The sequence below is a fragment of the Falco naumanni genome, chromosome 10 (genome assembly GCF_017639655.2).
Source record: "Falco naumanni isolate bFalNau1 chromosome 10, bFalNau1.pat, whole genome shotgun sequence".
Lineage (NCBI taxonomy): Eukaryota > Metazoa > Chordata > Aves > Falconiformes > Falconidae > Falco > Falco naumanni.
The window spans coordinates 21,721,321-21,744,156 of NC_054063.1; the positions used below are offsets into that span (position 1 = coordinate 21,721,321).

General features: G+C 58.9%; 1 protein-coding gene across 1 annotated transcript; it reads right to left on the bottom strand.

Annotated features, from left to right (window-relative positions):
- Positions 1–836: 836 nt before the first annotated feature.
- DNMT3B (DNA methyltransferase 3 beta) lies at positions 837–22,493 on the bottom strand. Its single transcript, XM_040609327.1, has 20 exons — positions 22,280–22,493; positions 21,494–21,803; positions 17,582–17,726; positions 16,791–16,897; positions 15,356–15,508; positions 14,706–14,894; positions 12,996–13,154; positions 12,181–12,288; positions 11,446–11,587; positions 10,954–11,082; positions 10,448–10,492; positions 10,040–10,119; positions 9,705–9,817; positions 9,134–9,317; positions 8,808–8,892; positions 8,119–8,264; positions 7,869–7,959; positions 7,468–7,616; positions 6,717–6,802; positions 837–3,955 (listed from the first exon to the last, which is right to left on the bottom strand). Exons 2-20 carry the CDS (start codon positions 21,605–21,607, stop codon positions 3,814–3,816), a joined length of 2,367 nt encoding a protein of 788 aa, XP_040465261.1. The 5' UTR covers positions 21,608–21,803; positions 22,280–22,493; the 3' UTR covers positions 837–3,813.
- Between the last annotated feature and the right edge of the window lie 343 nt (positions 22,494–22,836).

Genomic DNA, 22,836 nt, shown 5'->3' on the forward strand with positions numbered 1-22,836 from the left:
CGCGGGGCGGCCGCGGGCAGAGCGAGGCGCGCAGGGAGCGGCGGCGGTTGCTAGGGGGAGGGGCAACTCGGCGGGTTGCTGCGGCGAGGCTCCGCCCACCGCGGCCGCGGGCTCGTCTGCCATTGGCGGTGCCCACAGCCCCGCCCACAGCCTTGCCAGCCCGCGTGTCGCCGCGATGGCCGACGGCTCCGGGCGGAGGACCCGCGGGGCCGCCGCTAGCGGCAGCGAGCCCGGTCCCGCACCCAGGCACCCCCACACGCCGGCACCCCCGCAACCCCACACCCCGGCACCCTTGTATCCCCACACCTCAGCACTCCCACAAGCCTGTACCCTCACATCCCAGCACTCCAGTACCCTGACACGCCCGCACCCTGACACCCCTGTACCTTTGCACCCCAGCAGCCCCGCATCCCTGCTACCTCTGTACCCCCATGCCATGGCTCCCCCATACCCCAGCACACCCACACCCCAACACCCCCCATACCTCCATCAGGCCCGGCCAGGCCTGGCTGCTTCAGTCAGGCGTCTGCTTCCTCTGAGGGACAGCAGGGGCACGCACAACCCATCAGGGGCTTGCACAACCCATTGGGGGCTCACACATCCCAGCGGGGTCACACACAACCACGGAGGTTGGACAAGACCTTCAAGATGACTGAGCCCGATGTCACCCTGGCACTGCTGAGCCCATCGCTGCACCATGTCCCAAGTGCCACCCAGCTCATCTACTGTGACACTCACCCCCCTGTAAAAGCCCCTTCTTCTGCACATGATGAATTTATCAAACAAGGACTGTCCGGTCATACAGAAATACTGATTTTTAATTAGACGGTGATAAATGGTAAACTGTTGACATGGCTCCCCTTTCTTCCCCACACAAAAATCAGTCAGACTGTGTAGACAAGGCAGTTCTGAGTTTTTGCACTCCCAATACAAAAAGTGTATGAAATGTGTTCAACAAAATTATGCACTTCTTTTATTTTTAAAAGATTGTATAAAGACCTGCAAAACTTTTCAACATCAAAAATCCTTAACCTAAAAAAATAGCACCAGGGAGAGTTAGAAACCTTTACAAAGTATTAAAAAGGCATTTCTGAAATCTACCTCTCCTCACCACATTTTTATAAACACATAATAAAAGGCAGCTCTTACAGGGAAAAACATTTCAAGGAAGACTTGTCTACTACAATTCTTATCAAGTAAGCTTAATGCCAAGACAATTCTCATTCCTCTTTTATCTTTGTTTACTTTCCCCAAGTCCTTTTTTTCCTCGTCTATTTTTCTTTTGATCAGATAGGAAAGGATGTGAGATCTGCAGTATGAAATTAAGAGATGTCACGGAGTGGAGGTTTCACATTAGCCCATTTGGAACAATAAAAGCCACGGGAGCATCCCAAGGCAGAGGATGGCTGCCACCCCCGAGGCCCAGTGCCGGCTCCGCTCAGGGACCGCGGCTGGGGCTGGCGAGAGGGATTGGTGTCGTGACTTGGGTCCAGGCTGGGCATAAGGATCAGGGGTTGGCGAGGGGTCCGAAACCAGCTGGTGCAGTTGTGGCGATGCCAGGATCCCTGAACACCTCCGGCACCCACATAACCCACCCCGCCATCATCCCAGTCAGGGGGCTGGTGACAAAGATGGCAAGAGGGTGCTACTTGTCCCCAGGGCTTGTGGAGCATCACAGGTGCCAGCAGTGACATGGAGACCACCCGGCTTTCTCCAACGTTTCCTTAACGAAGGTGTGCGGCTCCAACACACAGCACTGAGAGCAAACCCCTACGGGAAGACGTTCAAGAGAAACCTCCAGGCAGGACCGAGGAAAAAAAGCCTTTACACCACCTGGGCTTCCCTTCCTGCCCATTCCCGAGCGCAGCCTTGGGCTGGAGACTGAGAGATGGTCCTCAGAGCCTGGGGATGGGCATAGGGTGGAAAGCTGCAAACAAGAGTGGAAAATGGGAGGCTCCCTCCTCCCAGGAGGCTGCCATCCTCCACCGCCCTTAAGGAGGGTGGCGAGGGGGTCCCCACGTGTCAGAGAGGTAGAAGGAGCTGGGAGAGGAGCTCTCATTTACCACTGATGCTGTACAACACCTCATGAGACAGCCTGGCATCAGGCAGAGGGTTGGCCCATGGTCTGGACCACATTAATTTTGAGAAGGCACCCAAGGACTCTGCCAGACCCAGGCAGCAGGTTGTAGTGAACAGCAGAGGTAGGGGGGGACAGAGGGACCGAGGAGGGAACATTACAAGTTGTTTCAGTGCATTGAAATGTGCATTGGAGTCAGGAGTCCATGGGGCCGGGACAGCAGCCCCACAGCTACAGAAAACCTGGCGCAGGTGGCCGGGCTCCACTGCGCACACACCCGCGTCTCCCCAGACGCTGGCCATGGCAGCAGCACGCCCAGGGCTCCAGCGACAGCGAGGAAATCACTCCAGCGAAGTTAGGGAGCAGACGAGGGCAGTCAAAAGTGAGCAGAGTGGTGGCCACAGGAGCTCCTGGTGCAGGGGTATGGCCCAGGAGCCCCCCACACACCCCTGGGCACGCAAGCAGCAGCAGCATCCTTCCCTCATGCACGGGGAGAGGGGCACGCACGGAAGGAGAGGTACAGCCCCTGCCTGCGGACCCCCAGGACCTGCCCCAGCACCCCCCCCCCTCCACCAGTGACACTGCCTGTGGCGGGGGGACACGTACAGCCCCCAGCCACAGCAGCTTTCCCACCTTGCTGTGCTCGCAGGGTCACCCCCCCTGCCCACAGAGCAGGGTGGGCACGGGGAAGACCAGTGCTGTGCTCCCGGACCCTCCTGCACCACAGCTAACACACTGCCAATACTGCTGGGGTTTGTGACACTGCAGGGACATCTTGGGGGGCTGTATTTTGAAGACAACATTGACCACTACGCTAATGCCACCCTTCCTGCCGACGCACCACATTCATTTGGGAAATGAATGCTCAGAGAACATTTTCCGTTACGGACACTGGAGCCCAGATCCTCCCTGCTCTGATTACTGTGTAAGCTTTCAGACCACTCAGCAGGATCTTAAAATGTAAAGAAAAGTTTTAGATGCTTTAAAAAGGAAGTAGTGAATATTTGTAAACTACAGCCAAACATATAAAACAATATTTCTTTAGTTCTAGCTAGAAAAGTAACTCTATCACCTCACAGTTCAGTTTCAGCTACATTCAGGTCTAGGAATCTCCACATTCTTATGTAATGCCTTAAAGCAGCAATAGACGTTAAACAACAAAATTAAAGTTTATCAAAAAATAAAAATAAAAAAGATTTGGTTTCTGTATCCTGCATGTTCAGTGTATGTAACCTGACCAGGGTCCCTTACACCTGCTGCTACAATTTGGGGATTTTTGGCAGTTGCTTCAAAAGAGGTTTTGTTTGTTTAGGAAAAGCAGTAATTCGCTGTGGTTCACGTCTGCCTGCAGCGCCCCGGCAGCTGCCTCCACACTTACTGCTCAGCAAGTTGTGACCTTCAAGCTCTAGGCTAGAACGGAATATTTAATCCTCTGGAGGAGAGTTCCCGTCTCATCAGTTATGCACAGAGCTTCCTGCGCTGGGTAATTAAAGCTCTTTTGTCCATCACTTTCTACATATCACTGCCGTTAGTCCCTTTAAAGAGAAGTTACCTTGCCAGGTTCTTTGGTTAAAGACATTTCCTCAGCTCTCCCTGCGGGGCCAGACTGCCTTCCCGCAGCACGTGGCCAGGGAGGGATGGTGCCATGGCAGAGTCTGGTGGCCGTGCCCGTCCCTCTCCCGCCACGGCAGCGGAGCTGTGCATCTTTACCAGAGAGACGAGGGACGCTCGGCTTGCTATTCACAGGCAAAATAATCCTTGAGCGGGGAAAAGAGGTGCTGGATGACCGGGATGCTCCACGATCTTTCCAGCAGCTTCTGGCGAGCCCCGCGGCCAATGTTGGAGACATCTGTGTAGTGGAGGGGGAAGCCAAAGATCCTGCAGAGGAGAGGCAGAAGAGGGGCGGGCGCAGCTTAGTGGCTGCCCCTGCCCTCACTGGCCACAGCCAGGATGCAGCATCCCTCCATCCCATCCCATCCCTCCGTCCCATCCCTCCATCCCATCCTTGTGGTCAGCCCAGGGCTCCCTCAAGCCCCAGCCTCTGTTTTACAGTCTTGTTCAGCAGAAGCTTCTCACTGCCAAGACTCCTCCAAGCTCTCAGGTTTTCTTTCCCAAAGTGGCAGCAAGCAGACGCATATCGCTTTCCACCCAAAAGCCCTCGGAGCGTTTGGCAAAGGCACCGCCACAGCTCCGGCTGTGCCCAGAGCCAGACTCGCTGCAGAGCAGCAGCAGGCAGCAGCGGAGCAGAACAGTGCCTGCCCCTGCTGCAGCCCTGCTCCTGCCTTCACAGGCAGCCAACACACCACCCCACGCGTACCTGTGCAAGCTCCTCTGCCCCACACAACTTAACCCGCTGACAGACGGGGACCAAGTGCCCTGCGGACTCGGGACATGACCCCCCCAGGGGAGCCAACTGGGATGGAAGGAGCCCCACGCTTCACCTCCTGGCTCATGGAGACCTACACGTGGCCAGTAGGTGGATGTGCCTCCTGCCCCGGCCATGCCTGCAGGCAGAGAACAGCGGGCTTCCCCGGCTCCAGGGGCTCACAGCACCAATGCATTTACAGACACTGAGGGCAGCCAAAGTTAAAGACCAGCAATGCTAAAATTTTCCACTACAGCTCTGGAGTAGACTAAGCTGCTACACTGCACTGATATACACTGTACTGAAACACCGGTGCCCCTGGGTGACCCAAAAAAAGATAGGTAAGAGATGTTGATGTACACCTTGGTAAGTTTGACAGGAAAGCAGCAACCCTGGGCAGTCACTATCATTTCAGGTTTTGAGTCTTACTGCAATTAAGAGGCAAATTTCTCAGAGCCAGGATGCGGTGCAGGGCTCTTGTCTTACTGAAGTGCCCTGATGCACAGCCATCAGGTGAAACCCAGCAAGCATGCTGTGCTTTTCTGAAGCATGCAGTGATGTGTTCATCCCACCAGCGGCCTCTCCTCCAGCCCCCACAGTTTTCCTACTGAAATACCAGTCACCTCCATGGACTGCCTGCCTCAAAGGCTGGAGCATTAGTGCCAGATGCTGGAGCATCACTGCTCCAGGCAGTTGTCCGTGGGAACAGAAATGCTGCCATCCCACGAGCGGGGTCCTAGCCCAGCGCCACCAGCAGCCGATGCCCCTGGTAACACACCCCAGCAGAGCTCAGGTTTCCCAGTTAAAGCTGGCAGGGATTAAGACACCAGTATGCTGGCTCTATTTTAAAATTGAATTAGGAAAATAAAAGGAAAAGCAAAACAGAAGAGCCACCAATAATCTCTCCACTGGGAATCAGCACCAGCACTGAATAGGGGGAGCCAAAAGCAAACGCTAAATATCTAAAAACAATATTAAATTCCTCCTCCCAGCTCTGTGAGTCAAGTCATCGTGCAGCCTCTCTGGCTTGGATGAGGTCAATAGATCACTCGGCGAGGAACCACCAAGTCATTAGAGGTTGTATGCCACAAATGCCCACCTGTGCCCACTCCAGCTCATCCCAGACCAGAGCAGCTCCTCCCAGGGCAGGTGCAGCCCCCTCCCCTGGGGCAGCACCTCCCGAGCCACCCGGAGAGCGCCAACCTTCAGGAGCCTGCTATGGGAAGGGCACTCTGCTCCCCAGCACGGTCAGACCCCCGTACACCTGAATGGTGTGGCTGGCCTTGCTCCCAACGGGGCCAGGCAGCGCCCACCCACTTCCCCCAGCACCCTCTGTAGTTTTCCTAGTAATGCTTCTGGAGGAGCGCCGTGCCCATGCCATCCTGCCTGCCTCTGCTCAGCAAGCCACCTCTGCCAGCACCGCCCCAGGCTGTGCCATGGACATCGCCCTGAGCCGCAGCGCTGGGCTCGCCTCCAGCCAGATGAAAGTTCAAGTGCCATTTCACCCGCCCTTTGACACGGCAGAGGGAAGGTAATTGCTGTTTCACTTCAAAATACCTATATGCCTCCAGCTCAGCTTTAATTAGTTTTAACTCCAACAAATACTGGCAGTTCAAATACAAACATGCAATAATATTTAAACTCAGTCTGCATTTATTGGCTGAGGGATTTGCTGTGACACAACTCCAGTTTTTGTTGCTAGGAGTTTTGGCGTGCAGGACTGCTAGTAATTGAAATTTATTCTACTTTAATGCTTTCTGTTGTGTTTTGCCATGAATTCGGGGTGCTGTGAGGTGTGACAGAATTTGGAGGAGCACAGTCATGCTTTGTCACAGCACCGGGCTGAGCAGCCCCAGCCAAGGTGGCTGCTCAGCTTCATCTTCAGCAAAGCCCCCACGGCACTGAGCGGGGCGAGGGGCTGCCATGCAGCACCCCCGCATCAGCCTGGCTCTAAACCAAAGGCCAGCAGACACATACATCCCCAAGCCAGACACACCACACAGCATCCTGCACAAGCCCCATCACTCTTCCCTCCACGGCTTCAGGTGCAGGGCAGAGGATGCTGCTTCACTTTTCCCACAGTCTCATCGTTGCTCGTTCCTAAGCGCGTTATCATGTATGCATCACCACAGGGAAGGAAACTGCACCTTATGGGAGCTGCAGCTCTTCAGCTCCCAGGAGCTGGGCTTAGGGCCAAGGAGGAAAGAACCACACAAGCACCATGAAAGAAAACAGAACTACAGCGAGAGATTCAAAGCGACAGCGAAGGATTACCTGTTCATCCCTGGAAGGTTGCCCCAGAAATAGCGTGCTCGGTGGGCAGCTGATATCTTGATAGCGTCAATCATAACTGGGTTACACTGCAGGCCACAGGAGGGGGGAAATAAAAGTTAGAGGTGTGTGGGCTCAGCCCCCTCTTGTACAGAAAGCCCTTCACCACTGCACTACAGGGACTTAAAGCCTTCAGGAAGTCCTCCTAAGGAAGTAGCCCAGCAAACCCTTGCTCCACACCACAGCATGGTCTGGTCAGCCACGTGGGACTCCCCACCATGGCCAGCAGCCAGTCAGTCACAGCACGCGTCACTGCCAGTTTCTCTGAGCCAGGATCAGGACCATCAGCCTCTGACGGGACTTTTACACATGAGGGTCCCTGCTGACCCCACAGCCTGTCTTGGCTACCACAGAGTTAAAAATCCTTTCCAGTCCCTGACCTCCCTCTCCCTAGAAATAACAGGCATTCCTCTGAACAGATGCTTTCTGCAAGGCTGGCAAAAATCTCTCCACACCACAACGCCCCCCCCGACACACACACACCCACACACACACACACACACACACACCCCCCCGAGAACTAGCACTCAGGGTTAACCTGCAAAAAAGCCAGAGGGGATCCATACAGAGCCAAGACTGAAAACTTAGATCCCTGGCATGTGCATTAGGCAGGGGGGTTTCCAGCATCGGAGCCAGGCCCTTGCACAGTGTCTCCTGCTCCAATGCTTGTCCCAAAGCTGGCAGCAATCCTTACCTCCAGAAACCGAGAAATGTCCCTCTTGTCGTTGACCCTCATGGCCACCACATTCTCGAACATCCAGAAGAAGGGGCGCTCCTCTCCCGCCTTGGGACGGGCGTAATTGAGCAGGTGGTAAAATTCAAAGAACAGCCTCCCAGTTCCTTCTGCAAGGGAGAAAGCCAGAGCTGTGACAGGGGAACACGGCTCCGGGGGGCACGGCTGGCCCCCCCCCCCCCCCCCCCATGACTGGCACGGAGACAGCCTGTGCTTTGCAGGTGCCACCCCAGGGTTTGCAGCTCAGAGGGGAGCCACCACCAAACACAGACCAGAGCTGAACCACTTCCCTGGACCTTAAGGTGGCTCCATGCCCCAGGGACAACCCGGGAGTACCCAGCCCGTAGATGAAGCTGCCTTACCATACAGCCCCTTCCTGGCCGGATTGACAAGGGAGAGGTCGTTACAGGGGCTTCCACCGATCACCAGGTCAAAAGGACCCCACTCCTCGATCTAGAGCGAACAGACAGACCCAGTTAGCAGACATCCCGTGAGCGGGTCTCTCCTCCCCGGCAGCACAGAGGAAAGCCCGTCCCAGGGCTGGTGGGCTGGGTGAGACCCACGCAGCCGTGGTGGCATGTTCCCCCACGCTCCCACAGAAGCCGTGCTCACGTTTCTCTTGGTTATGTTCCTGACGTTGTGAACGTAGGTGATGTTGCCCTCGTGCCGCATGGTGCCCACGGCAATGGGGTCTTCACAGATTTCCGAAGCGATGTACTTCTCCACTTGGATGCCCAAGTCCTTCAGCACCAGGTACCCTGCCAAGGGACAGAGGTCTGAGGTTGCACTGCTCTCTTTAGTCTCCCAGTCTCTTTCATCAGCACAGAAGCTCGACGGGGCCACTCTTGCATGTCCTAGGTGGGTGCAGTCACAAAGAACTTCTGGATGAGCAAACTATTTTTTGACCCATTCCTCCAGGCAGGTTTGCTCCCCATAAAGTAGAAAACCCCAGAGCTGAGTGAACCGACTCAAACCAGTTGCCCTCGGGTACTTCTTCACCAGAGGCCAGGTTACCAGTGCTCCCACAGCTCTTGCTTCTGCGAAGCCAGCCACCCGAGACAGCACTTGGCGCAGCAGGAACCTCTACCTCTGTGAGCAAAATTCCCATGCTCTCCTTCCATCCCTCCCTCCCCCACAGCCCTGTCCAGCAGGAAGGGGAGCCACTGCCCTCATCCCCTTTCCGATGGGGACCCCCCTCCCTGCCCTTTGTCCCCTTCTCCCCACCAAGCTTTCAGAGACAAGTTTGAGGCCATGAAGCCACTCATCCAAGCCACCAGGACAGTGCTCTTCCAGTGCCTTACCTGTTGCTATCCCATCAAATAAAGAGAGCACTCGAATAGGTCTCCTGTTTGCCGGCGGGACCGTTGGGTAGATTTTGGGTGCAGCCTGCAATGAAGAGAGCAATGAAGCCCCAGCTCTGGGCAGCGCTGCAACGCTCTACGAGGCCAAACCCCAGCTCTACCAGCATCGCCTCTGCCCTCAGGGCAGCATCTGTGGGGCCAAGAACACAGCACCCTTGGAGAGGGTGGATGAGTGAGACCGAGGAATTCCGAGCTGCTCGCCCTGCCCTCTGCGGCCCTCTCCCCCAAAGCCCAGTGTGCTGGGCTTGCCTCCCCGCAGCCCTTACGTATTCCTGTCCCTTGTCACTGGTGAAGAAGTCCTGCAGGCGGGTGTTCCAGTCCTGCCGGCGCTGCAGCACCCCGTAGCTCCTCTGGGGCTGGCACATGTAGCAGTTCCAGGGCTCCTGCTCTTTTGCCTTGGCCGACGTCCCTCGCCCCACCAGCACCTCCAGACACTCCACACAGAAGCACCTGCCCAAACCACAACAGCTCGTGCCCATCACCTCCAGAAACCCCATGGGGTCACCCTAGCCTCTCCTGCAGTCTCACCTGCCATACACCAGAACCCCCACCCTATTTTGCAAGACATTTTCCCAGGCAGCACCCTGTTTTTTAAGGCTGCTAACACAAGCTGGTGGACACAGGTGTGGGCGGTAAAGCTCCTGCCAGCCTCCCCAGGGGTTAATTCAGGTGAAGCCTGGCTCAGCGGGGATGGGTAGGTTGTGCTGGGACTTGCTGCATGGCAACCAGCTGGGGACCAGCACAGCACCTTGGCCAGGCTCACGCATGACCCTGCTCCCCAGGAGCAATGCTGGGAGCTCAGCCCAAGGAGCAGAGACGGGGATGCGAAGGGCTCACCTGCAGCAGCTGGCATTGCTGCAAAGCAGCAGCTCCTTGCCCTCGCAGCAGACGGTGCAGTAGGACTGGTAGCCATCTTCATCGTACATGTAGAAGAGCTCCAGGAATCTATCCTAGCAAAATGACAGCCGGGAGGAGAGAAGGACAGAGGATCAGGATCTGTGCTCAGAGGGTGAAGAGAGAATGCAGCTTTGCTCCATCCCTGGTGCATGCCAGTAGCTTGGAGATGTACATACTCAGTACCCTCGGTGCTTCAAGTGGAGAGAACATGCCAAGGGGCAGCCTCGTGGTGGAACCCACCCACCCCCCGTTCCGCCCTGCACGGTGGCACTTACCCTGCACGTCTGGCAAAGGCCCCCCTCGAACAGCGGGTGGAAGGTGGCTGGGTTTCTCCTGCCGCAGGACAAACAGCTGTCTGTGGGACAGAGAGCTCTGCTCACCCCGGCGCAGGGAGCCCACGCACCGGCGCAGAATCACACCTCCGCCTCACGGCGGGATGCAGGGGCTGGAGCCTCTGCCAGCTGCAGCTCCCGCAGGGGAGAATCTGCATAGGATCTGCATAGCTACATACCTGTCCGCTCCCCTCAGCACAAAGGGAGGCCGGGCAATCTGCAGGCACAGCGCTGCCCCCCTTTCTCCACAGTGTGCTTAAAATGGGACCCCCAACCTTTGCCCTGTGCTGCCTGCAGGCAACCGCATCACCCCACACCTTCCCAAGACAGACAGTAACGGCACTCGATTACCTTCGAGACTCCCACTGTTGTTCGTAACTTCGGAAACCATTTGTTCTTTATAAAATTAAAAAGAGAGATCTTTATTATTCCTTATGTAAGAAACTTTAAACACACTCTACTTACAGATGCCTTATTTATTGCATTAAAACTGCTACAGCTTTGCTGAGCATTGCACAGAGAAGGCAGGCAATGGGCCTGACAGATATTTTGGTGCAAAACCCATGTGCAATCACTGCTGGAGATATTAGAACTAAAGCTCAAAGCCACAACACGTGGATCATTTCCAAGCTGAGCAAGTAATGGAGACCAGCTTGTGGCACCTTGTCTTGCAGTTGGGTTTGCTGGTGTCTTATAAGGCACAAGTGAGCATAAGACAAGACCACAACAGCTTTTGCCTTCAGAAACCAAAGCCCATGGCCGCTGGGGAGAGCTGAGCCATTTCCCAGAGGTTTCCCAGTGCTTTTTGGGATGCACAGCCCAGGCCATGCCGCTCCCAGGCTCTTGCTGCTGGTTACCTCGGGTCTGGTCCTCTTCCACTCGCTGCTCCTTGCTGTTGTTGCAGAGGTTAGTCTTCAGCCTCTTGGTGGGGGGACACTGCTCAAGGGACAGCACCTCCTCCGTCCCGTTCCTCAGGGCCCCGTTCTCTGCAAAGGAAAGGTGGTTCCCTGGGGATGAGACTCCAGCCCCAGGAGCTCCCGGGCACACATCTCCTGGCAGGTCCCACCCCCCAAAAGCAGAGCCCTTCCTGACCACCTACACTCCCCACGCATGGCTTGAGGTTTGGCCAGGTCACTGACTTCCAGGAGCAATGGCTCTGTGGGTGCTTTCCTGTGGCTTTTTGCAATGCTGCTGTGGGGGATCCCACTGAGGAGCAAGGAGCCCCAGGGCCACCTCAGCACGGGCCAGCACAGCTGCAGCAGAGTGCCAGCCAGGGTGGCCTGCAGCGGCTGGGCACTGGTGGCTGCTGCCCGCGCCAGCCCCATGCCCAGCTCGTGCCACCACCTCACCTAAAGCTTTGGGCGGTCGCAGTCCCTTGAAGCCCAAGGGTTTGAAGCCAGTGAGCGCCCAGTCGATCATGGGCTTCAGCTGCTCCTCCAGGGACTCCCCAGGGGCGGCTGTAAACGTCTTCCCCGACCGGCTCCGGGCAATCTGCCGAGAGAGGGACATCATGGGCCAGGATGCCCAGGGCTGGTCCCCAGCCAAGGAGCAGCCTGGCTGCAGCGTGCATGGCCCACATGCCTGCCAGGGCCATGGTCCCAGGCCCCCTCCCCACCACACACACACACACACACACACGCACGCACGCACGCACGCACACAGGGCTCAGCATCCCTGGCCCAGCAGCAGCTGCCAGATTCCTGCACTGAGTGTGCCCTTGGCCACGCTCCTGTGCCTCCCCTCTCTGCAATGAGCCCGTCTGACCTCCACCAGCCCCAACCCAGCTGGCAGCAGGGACAGCCCAGCCCAGAGCCTGCTCCCTGGCCAGCAACAGGAGCAAAGAAAAGGCAGAAGAGGTGTCCGTGGGTTTGCAGCACTGTAACTTAAGAGCATTATGCATCCCCTAGATGAGGATTAGGCCCACGGGGTGCTCAGTGCCAAGCTCAAAGAGTTTCCTTTGCTGGCTCAGCTGCACCAGCCACCCCAAGCACAGCCTGTCCCTCCCTGCCCCCCGCTGCCCCCCGCAGAGCCCAGCCGCTCCACTTGGCACCTCACCCACCCACCCCAGCTCTGCCCTGCCTCACCTCCAGGGCATGGTATATGGCTCGCCGGTAGGAGACCAGCTTATTAAATGTGGAGGAATTGAAATGCTGCCGAAAGGCCACCAGTCCAACCAGCTTGTCTGCAGAAACCTGGGAGAGAGCGACAAAAGCTTACCAGTGGGCACGGCACGGGCATGCCTCGCTTCGCCTGCACCCCCCACGGCACCACACGCCCCGCCGCAGCCGAGGGCGCCAGGCCACGGCTGTGCTGTGCTGCTGGGGCTTTGTCTGGACTGTGCAGCCGCACGAGGAAGCCCAGCATCAGCTTTGCAGTGGGGTACACGCAGCAGGAGGGGGAGGGCAGAGGCAGCAGCATTGCACTGGAGGCTAGGACGTGTGTTTTGCACCCTCTGCTGGCACCAAACCTCTCCCAGCACCAGTACCCAGCACCAGTACCCGGCACTGGTACTTCCCTCCCTCCTGCCTGTAGCCCCAGGGAGGCATGGGATGGCCGAGGGGTGATGGGGCTCCGGGAGGGCATCCCTCCCCAGGCAGGGAGTCACGGGGCAGCCCTAGAGACTAGGGCTTGGAAAAAACCCCAAGAATGGGCCGAGCAGATGTCCCCATTGCTGGATCCTGTCACCACCCTATGGTGGCCGGTCCCTAGGTATAGACACTAGGGCCCCAAGAGCATGCCAGAGCCCGACTGCGCTAAACACCGAGGGTCCCTGCCCCCTGGGGAGGCTGCAGCTGGGCGCACACACACCCCAGAGGCAGCCCCAGGAAGGGGACAGACAGGGGAGGGGATTTCAGCCTGGGCGAACCTGGGTGCAGGCAGGGGCAGGCAGCAGGCTTACCTCGGAGAACTTGCCGTCTCCGAACCACTGCACCCACCGCATGCCCGAGACAGCCTGGCGCTTGGCCGTGGCTCTGTAGGAGACAACAATCGCAGGCCACCAGGAAAAACCTTTGATCTTTCCCCAGACGAGCTCCCCAATTCCAAATTCCTTCCCATCCTGAAAGCAAAAGATGACACAGCTCAGCCAGAAGCACAAACTCCCCATTTTATCTGAACAGCCAGGCAGCGGAGCTCTGAAGCGTGGGGGAACAGCCGTGGAGCACCCTGGGGCTGCTCCACCACGTGTGTCACTCACTGGAGCAGCCACATGCGAGGACCTCTGCACAGTGATCTACAAAAGCCGCACCTCCCCTCCCTCAACAAACATGGCAGAACACATCCCCCGCAGCGCTGGCTCCCAGCCCTGCACCACGCAGGAGCTCAGTGGGAGGGTCCGTGCGTTACCAGCCCCTCGCCAAGCCTGGCGCCTGGCATGCACAGAGCAGTGCGTGCTCCGTCCTGCACAGCCCTCCTGGCACCGGCGCCCTGTGCGTGCCCACTCCTGCCTGCCCTCCCGGGGTCTCTGCACACCGTGGGAAGCCTTTTCCTGCCCTCACAGACCAGCAGCCAGGAAGGGCCGGCTGTCGCTGAAGAGCTTGCAGCAGGCGCCGTGATGGGGATGGGCAAGGCAGGTGGGCAGCTGCTCCAGGGAGCACAGCGGCCTCACCCGATCCCCTTGCCCACCACAGCCACGGGAGAACTCGGCTCAGTGCATGCTGGTGCCAAGCCGCAGCCCAGGCCAAGGGGTGTGGGAAGCATGGCAGGGGATGCTATGTGTCCCGCCTGCCACAGGCAGGACTTTGCACCAAGGTTGCCCCCTGAGCAAATGGGGCTGCTCCTTGGCACAGGGAAGCCCCCTTCACAGCGCTCACAGCTCAGCTCCTCTGGCTGCACCCAGGGAGAGGGCACCCACCCTCCTCTTGTTCCTACAGGGGAGAGCAGGGAACAGGGCAGGGCAAAAACAGGGAGGAGAAAAAGAGACAGGAATTTTGTCGTGACCATGCTGAGGGCCCCCAACAAGCAGCCTGACGGGGGACATGGGCAGCGGAAGGCACCTGGAAGGCACCTCGCACAGAAGCAGAGTCACCTCCCCCTGCAGAGCCCTCCTTCCCAGCTTTGTTCTGCAATTAGGCACCTAATTATGCAGCAAGATGCAATTGCCCAATTCCTGCAAGTCTGGGGCCCTGCCCTGATGCCCGCAGGCACTGAATCACTCTCTGCAGCTCCAGCAGCTTCGTTTCTCTCCAGCATCCCCAACAGAAATGTTTTCTGCACATGCAACTGCCTGTCTCGGCGGGGCACGGCACAGCACGGCTGCCGGCAGAGCGTGTGCCACGCACGCGTCTCTCGGGGGCCCTTGGAGGCTTTGCAGCCCCACACGTGGCTCGGCAGGGCTGGCCCCTGTACAGCACCCATCTGCAGCAAGGTGCCCCTGGAGCTGCACCGACCCTGCTGCCTGTCACTGCCCCATGGGGACAGCCTGGCACCATCACACCCCGGACACTTAGGGAAGGGCAGGCAGGGAAGAGGAGGCAGGAGAAGCAGCAGTGAGGTTTCCAGAGGGTCTTCTCACCTGCAGGCCTGGGACAAGCCAGGAAGGTTCACCCTCATCCTGCACTGTCCCGGGCACAGGCTCTCAGTGCAGGAGCAGAATTTGGCCCCTCCGTACCTGGTACTCCAGCGCCATCCCCAGGTCTCTGCTCTCTGGCTCCTCAGCCCCCAGCTCAGCGGAGCCGTTCTGCCCCTCCTGGGAGCTGCTGCTGGAGAGCATGCTGCTGCTCTGGGACGAGTCCCTGGAGTCTTCCTCCCCCAGGTCGATGGTCACAGGGATGGACGCGGCCAGGCGCCGCTTGGAGCTCTGCGCAGTGGAGAAAGCAGAGCGTGAGTGCAGCAAGAAGGCAGGGAGAGGGGCAGGGGGGAGCAGAGACCTGCCCCACATCACCCTCAGCCCCTCAGCCAGGGATCGCAGAGCCAGGCAGCAGGGGCACCACTGCAGCCGGGAGCAGGGGGAAGGGTCCGGGACTGGGGTGTCTGAGGGAAAACTACTCTGCTTTCACTTGCAAGACACAAAGAAAGCAGCGCTCCACTTGCTCTTTTCCCTTTCCCTGCCCCTTTTTCACCCCAGGGCGTTCAAAGCACCCAGTTCATAGCAGGAGCAAGCAACAGCACACAGACACACACACACACACTTCACAGACACACACACACTTCACAGGGGAAACTGAGGCATAGAGGCTGCTTGCCTGAAAGCACTTGGCAGGTGTCCGGAGACCCAGGGAAGCCCTGGCCCCGTGCAGACCCTCACCCACAGACCCTCACCCGCAGGGGAGTTGGCAGGTCCCTGACAGGCTCCACGCTGTTTGTTTCCTTGATCTTCATCACGTGCCGGGTCTGCCCTGCCTGGAAGATGAGGCGGACGGGGGGCTTCTGCCTGAGGCTGCTCTCCCAGCCAGTGCTGCCCTGGGGCCGCACCTGCAACCAGAACATCGATGCTGTGGCACAGACACCTTCCCATGCCAGCAGCACGCAGGGCCAGCGACAGTCTGTGCTCCTCGGGGCTGGGCACCAGCAGCACTGGAGCCATGGGGACGGGGGCATGGGGGAGGCAAGAGGAGCACAGGCAGCTGCGGGAGGTGCCTTAGGCTGAGCCTCTTGGTGCGACCATGCACTTCACAGCATCTCTGCTGGGCTGCACAGCCACGCTCAGGAGCGCCCATTGCTCCAGCCCCCAGCACCCTGCACTGGGGCAGCAGCCCACCAGCAGTCGTTACATCAACTTTTGTTTCCAGCCGCCATGTGCACCCTCGACAATACTCTCCCTCCTCAACGATCCCCTCCCCTCCCTCCTTGCAGCTACAGCCACTGCGGTGCAACGACAGCAGTGGGAGCCAGCAGCCAGGAGGACCAGCCGCCATGAGAGCCAGGGGCCCCGGCAGAGCAGCCATCCCGGGCACAGCACCCTGCTCACACGCGTGTGGGTGCTCCCACACAGGTGTGGGCGTGCTCCCTCCCGCAGCCTGGCCCTGCAGAGGCACCAAGGCAGCCTTTCCCCTGTGGTTTCAGCAGCCGCAGTTTACAAACAGTCGAACCCAGGCACGTTTCCTGCATCCGGCACAACAGAGTTTCAAAATAAAATGAGCTTTTGCTAGTGAAGAACCTCTGAACCCAACGTAGTGGGAATGCAGAATTTTCACCCCAGTTGGATTTATGGCTCACTCTTTTGGAAGCTGCCTCATCACAGGCAGATCTCCAACCTTGGGGTTTTATTTCAAAGTCAAAACAATAGAGCCAGAAGGCAAAAAAATGCTTCCAGACCCTGGAGGTTTGTCAATCTAGTCAACAAAAAGAGCAGGGGCAAAACCGGGATCCAGCCCCAAAGCAGCCAAAAGCAGGCAATCCTGGCGGTAGGAGACAGGAGGTGCTTCGGTCTATCAATACGGCCAAGACATTTAAAAAAAATTTCAGCATAATAATCCTTAGACTGCTGCAACATGCAGTGGGCATCACTGCATCTTGTACCACACACTCCTGCTGCTGTTGCCATAATGTAAATCAGGAATTTAGAAGTGAAAACAAATATTATTATGCTTGCAAATTAATATTGCATCTGACATTGGACTGTTCCCCCAGCACCAAGCACAAGAGCCGCCCTGGAGGGGAACAGGCGAGGGTCCCAAGCACCAGCTCCCGCCACAGACAGCCCACAAAGCCCCTGGGCAGCAAGGTCTCTGAGCAGCCTTGGGGAGCCACTTACCTCCTGCACCCCTGCGAGAGTGAGCGGCCAGGACAGGTCCTCCTTGGAGAGGTCTCCCTTGCTAACCCTCTTGTTCTTCAGGGACGGCAGCCCCAGACCCCCAGCATCTGCGCAGGGACAAGGCAGAACAGCCTCAGACTCCCTGAGCCATCCTGGCTGTGCCCCGCACGCCTCTGCCCGCAACTGCTCCGAGCAGCAAGTTGTGATTTGAAGAGATCAAAACCTCCTCTTGGAGAAATGTGGCCCAGAGCGGAAGACAAGCGGTGTCCCCAAGGCTCCCCATCGCAGCACTGCTGCCACCAGCAGTCCCAGATCACCCACCTGCCCCCAAAACAGGGAGGGACTGATAGCAAGTGTGGGGACCCTTCTTATGTACTTTTTTGCTCCCAAAAGCTCAGACATAAGGAAACCATATGCCTGCTATCGAGGGCTTGTCACCTCACAAACCCAAGAGGTGGGATGTGGGGATGGGACCACAGCTGGAGCACCCCAGGAGCTGTGATGCAGCCCCTTGGGCTGGCAGCATCCCTCAGGCAAGTGGGGTTCCCCACCTCCCTCACTCCCAGCAAGTTAAAGCATCGAGGGGCACAGCCAGCATCCCAGTGTGGCACCCCTTTCCGCAGCTGCTTCAGTCACCTCGGTCTGGAAGTACTGCCAGAAAGCAGAAACCCAGTGGAGTCACAGAGGGAGCCTGGTCACAGCTGCAGTGCTGCAGACCCCAGCAAGCCCTTAGCACACGGCTGGGACACCCCTGGCTCCATGCACCCCAGGCACAGCATGGCGAGACTCACCTGGAGCACTGGGCTTCCCATTTGCCTCCAGAACAAGGTTGGGTGCATCGTTAGTGGGACCCGTGCAGTCCCCGTTGATGAGGATCAACTCTGCCCTGCAGTCTGCCTCGTCCCGGCTGTGGCTCTTGTCCTTTTTCATAGTTGCCTGTGGAAGCCAGAGTGGAAACAAAAATTTAGCTGTGCAGAAAGCCCCAGGCAAGGCAAAGCAGACAGCATAAGCTCTTCAAGCCAGCCACAACTTCTCATGCCCTTAGCAGAGGGGTCTGACAGAGATGGATCTGGAGTGGTACCAGAGCTGATGGGCACCTGGACACCTACACACACATGCGGCAGCCCTGAAGATCCACCAGCTCCTGTGAACAGAGACCCCCCCAGGCACAACTCATTGGTCCTTAGGGAAGCACTGGGGCTCTTCTCCAGGCTGCGCTGGCCCACCCCACCATGGGGTGCTCCAGGGCTTGGTGCTGCCCAGCCCAGGCTGGATCTGCCAGGGGGGGTCCCCCGGAGGCAGCTTGAGACCGTGTTTGGAGGGGAGCTGCACTTCCCAGCCACCCTGCAGAAACCAGGGGACACCCCACCCCTCTGGGCACCAGCCTCAGCGTGCTCTGGCCGCCCAGCACACCCGGCAGTGGGTGGGCTGTTACAGCAGCAGCGGGACACGGCGGACAGCTCGCCATGGGGGGCAAAGTCCTGGCGCCTGCAGTGAGTTAAAATGCAAAGGGAGAAAACTCCTCCTGCCCCCGACCCTGGCCTCAGCTCCAGGGTGAAGGGGCAGGGCAGGGGTCTGCACTGGCAGCACTCACCCACCACCCCCTGCTGAGCTGCTGCTGAGCAGAGAAAGCCCAGCCAGGCATCCCCCAGGGAGAGGTGGGGCACGACTCACCTGTGCCCAGATGCCTCTGCCTTCCTGTGGGTGCCCTCCCTGGATCCTGTTTTTGGAAGCGGAGGCTCCCAGGCTCCCCCAGAGGCATCCCGGACTACGTGGAGCTGCCTCATTGCTGGGCTAGGGATCTGTGCTGCAACTTGCCCCTTCGCCAGCACAGTCATTTCAGGAGCACGTAAATCAGCTCAACAAGCTAAGGAGCGAGCAGGGCTTTACCCACCTAAGGCCCTGTTATAGAAAGCAAAAGCAAGCCCCTCCCCAGCCCCAAAGAGACCCCGGGCTCCAGCCCTGCTGCCCCCTCCCCGGCGCTTCACTCCGCATTGCCTCCAACTGCTTCCCTAACAATTGAGATTTCTGTTTTGAGATCAGCTGTCAGCACCTCAGACAAACAAAGACCAGTTAGGGTCTGATGTTCTGGATACCAAGGGCAGTGTTAAAAACGTGGTAAGATCCAAACCCGAATGAAAACAGGTGTCCAGCACCCACCTCTGCAGCAGAGCCCCTGGGTGCACATCTGCCTCCCCCTGCAGACATCTCTGCCCAACAAAGGGACAGAGAAAGAGAGGAATGGCACCAGAGGGAGTCTAGAGCTGCATAAACCCCTACAGCTGCGTGCAGAAATCCCACTGCTGCAGCACATCGGCTCCCAGACCCGGCAAACAATTCCTGGGAGCTGCCCAGACACGCCGGGCTGCCCCTAGTCTGGGCAGACGGACCTGCACGCCAGCCCTACGCACACCAGCCCTGGATGCTCTTGGATGCAGCAACATGCCCCGGTGCGGCACAGCCAGGCCAGCTTCTCATGGGTCCGCTCCCACTCCCCGGTCTGCAATGCTGTAGGAACAGCAGCAGCCAAAGCCAGCAGTGATGCTGTCACAAAAAATAGCAAATCTTACCACAAAATAGTGAATCTTACTTGGGTATCAATACAGGGAGATGTGAGAGGATATGTCGCTCTCTTAGCATGAGGGTGACCCAGAGGAGAGGCTGGGGACCAGGAGATGGGGCAGCATGACACTGCTAAGACCTAGGGAGGACAGGAGCAGGCAAGGCCACCTCCCAGCCCTGCAAAACGCCTGCACCCTCAAAACCCCACCAGGACCTTCAGAAGACCTTTGCATTCGATCCTTTCTCAGGAGCCTTTTTGGAAGCCTGAGCCGAGGAGGTTCAAACTTGCACCTCAGAATGGTTTTTCCTTTCTCAGCCCTGGTGGCTGCCCAGTGCCCGGCACGGCCAGCCCATGGCAGGCAATCGGGCGAGTGTGTCCCTGCCAGCCCAGCACTGGGGAGGTGGAGAGGAGGGTGACACAGCGGCCAGGTGTTCCAGGGACACACAGCCAGGACTGAGCACCCGACGTGCCAAGCTCAGCTTTGCCACGTGCTCAGGGAGCTCCAACATCGTCTTTGTTCCAATTCTAAAGTAGGAAAACAGAGTTATCACTTTGGAAGGAACCGCTCCCTGGCAGAACCGGAGACCCACATGCCAGAGCCCTGCCGGTCCGGCCACAGGCACTGGCTTAAGCACAGGCATTTCAGCTCACCAGGGGCAGGCAGGGCCTGCAGCATACATGCAGGAGCAACCAGCACATACACAGGAGCATACGCACTGCTTGTTCCGTGCACTTCTCCAGCTACGCCACCTGAGATCACCTAGTCAGCGGGACTGCAATTCCCTTCCCTTCTGCCGCTGCCTTTTGCACAAGCAAGGAAGCCACAAGCCCAAGACCATCCTGCTTGCTGAAGACGGCTGGCTGGCCAGCCCAGCACCCCTCTGACCGAGGGTCTCCCACCACAGGAGCCACTGTCCTCACAAGTCTCACCACCTCCTGCTTAGGAGGGAGGAAGGCTCAGCTCTTTGTCCTCTCCTCCCCTCGCAGAAACACACACCAACACGTGCACACAGGGCATTACGAAAATAATAAGAAACAGAGCACTCCCCTCACATGTTCTGTCTCACGGGAGGAGGAGAAAACCAGCACCGCAGTGTTTGCATTGCCTAATGCACTGCAAACATACAGGCATGCACTACAGCCATACGCTTCATACAAGAAGCCACGAAAAATGAAATAATGCAGAATTCCAGCTCCGATGCTGCAGGCTCGCTGAGAGACTGGCGCTAGCGGCAGCCCTGACACTGCCTGGTGACCAGGACGTGCCCTGCAGCGATACCCCACCGAGACAATGAACCCGCTGACTCTGGATCCCGCCCTAGTTTTGCAATACCAGTTTCTTTAAGGTTTGCCAAACTGGTTAAAGACCATGCCACAGTATTAACTGCTTCGAGAGGCTGCCGGTGCCTGCCCTGCCGAGCTCACCAGCTGCGGGCAGAGGGGCTGGGTGGGCTCGCAGGGGTTGGGTGGGCTCACCTGCAAGGCGGCCCGGCGGGGCTGCCCCTGGACCCCGCCGTCCCTGGGTACAGGGCTGCTCCACCAGCTGGGCTCGGGCTGGTTTCAGTTTTTCTTCTTGAGAAAACAAGCTGGCCCTTATCAGGTGCGTGTCCCCAGTAGGTGGAGAGATTGCAGGGGAGACAGCCGGACTTTGCCTCCAGACAGGGGCATGCATATCAAAAGGCTGGAGGGAAGCGTTTTACTTGATGGCGGGGATGGCAGCCATCACCCAAGCCCTGTTTGAATAACAAAAAGAAATAAAGGACCCCAATGGCCGGGGCTGGCTCCCTCCAGGCTGGCTCTGGGGCTATCGCACACACAAATGGCCTTTAACTCTCCCCAACCTGAGCATTTCCCTCTAATCCTGGGAAGAAAAGAGTTGCTGGCTTGGCAGTTCAGCAAGAAAGGGAGCCCATTTTGGCAGATATGCTCATTAAGAAGGGCAGGCTCTCCCCCCCGACCATTTCCTGTGCCTGGCCCCTCTCCGCTCGCCACTTCCCTCCATTTTCCCCCCTGTTTCCTCTCCTGCCCCGCTCCGCTCCCCACTGCACCACAGCAGCCTTCTGTGGCCACCCCGGCTCCGGCACGTCGCCCGCTGCCTTTCAGCAAAGCTCAGTTGAAAGAAAAGAAACAAAAAACAAACCGGCCCCTCCTCTCCCAGTGAAGACCAGGCCTGAGAAGTCTCCTGGGCAGCCACCATCACGGCCAGCCGCTGCTCCAGCCGCTCTAGGCTCTTTACCATGCTCATCTCGGTCATGTCCCGCCGAGACCAGCCAGGCTGGCTCTCCCGAGCCCCCCACCCAGGGATGTGCCCGGCGGGCAGCAGGCGCCCAGGCCGGGGCTCCTGCGGGCAGCGCTGGGGGCTGCGGGGGCTCTGCCGTCACGCTGGTGGGTCTCGCTCAGCGGTGGCACGTCCTCTGTCTGGAGCCGTCACTGCTTCATCGTTCCCCTTCCTGCACAAGAGGGCACAAAGTGATGACAATGACACCTCGTCGTCCCCATCTCCACACACACACCTGGCCCCGTACAGTGGGGTTCAAGCCCCCAGCCCTTCCTGGAGCCGAGGGCTGGGACACCCTGGCTCACTCCTCATTTCATTAAAACCCAGGAAACTGGAGACAGAGGCTGAAAAGGTAAGTGCTGCTGCAGGGGCAACACGTTTCAGCCCCCTCGCACCTTCCCCTTGCCCCCCTTTCTGAGGGAGGGAGGTCGGGCAAGCACCAGCGAGAGCCCCAGGACCAGTGTTCGCCCCGGTTCCCCCCCCGCTGCCTTTCCCTCCCGGATCCCCGGGACCTGTGCCCCGCGCTGGGGCCACCCCGCGGTGCCGATGCTCCCCCTCCCCCGCCGCTCTCTCCAGCCGGGCCGCCCGCCGGGCCCGGGGGGAGGAGGATGCCGGCAGCGCTGCCCCCGGCTGCCTCCGCGTCGGTACCTGCCGCTGGGCCGGGGGCTGGCAGCTCCGGCCGCCCCCTCCCGTCCGTCCCCCGCCCCGGGGACACTTCACGCCCGAGGCGCCGGCCGGGAGCTGCGCTCCTGCGGGAAGAGAAGCAGCAAGATGCGCTGACAGAGCCCCGAGCCCAGAACCGAAAACAAAGGTGTTCAGCCCCGGTAGCGCTGCCGCCGCATCCCGGGCTCCCGGAAGCCCTCCCCGTGCCCCCCGGCCTGGGGGCGGCGCTGCCCCGGGCCCGCCGAGCCACGGGCAGGGTAACCCCAGCCCGCCCCGAGCCCTCCCCGCCCCGAAGCCATCACTTGCGTTTCACCGACGGGAGCCCGAGGGTTCGCCTGGCTCCCGCCGCGGCCCCGGGCTCCGCCCCCGCCCCGCTTCCCCTGCCCGTCCCGGCATCGCCGCGGCGCGGGGGGGGTCCCCGGCACCCGGCCCGCCCCCGCCGTGACAGCCCCGGGACGCGCCCCCGGGATACGCGGCCGCGGCGCCTCCGCGGGAAGCTCCGAAAGTTGCGACGGGAGCCGGCGGGGCGGGCGGGACCGGCG

Coding starts and splice junctions, on each gene's coding strand:
- DNMT3B (XM_040609327.1), bottom strand. CDS start 21,607: ATGACCGAGATGAGCATGGTAAAGAGCCTAGAGCGGCTGGAGCAGCGG. Junction 11,588..12,180: donor CCATATACCATGCCCTGGAG/GTGAGGCAGGGC, acceptor CTCTCTCGGCAG/ATTGCCCGGAGCCGGTCGGG. Junction 8,893..9,133: donor GTGACAAGGGACAGGAATAC/GTAAGGGCTGCG, acceptor TCTTCATTGCAG/GCTGCACCCAAAATCTACCC.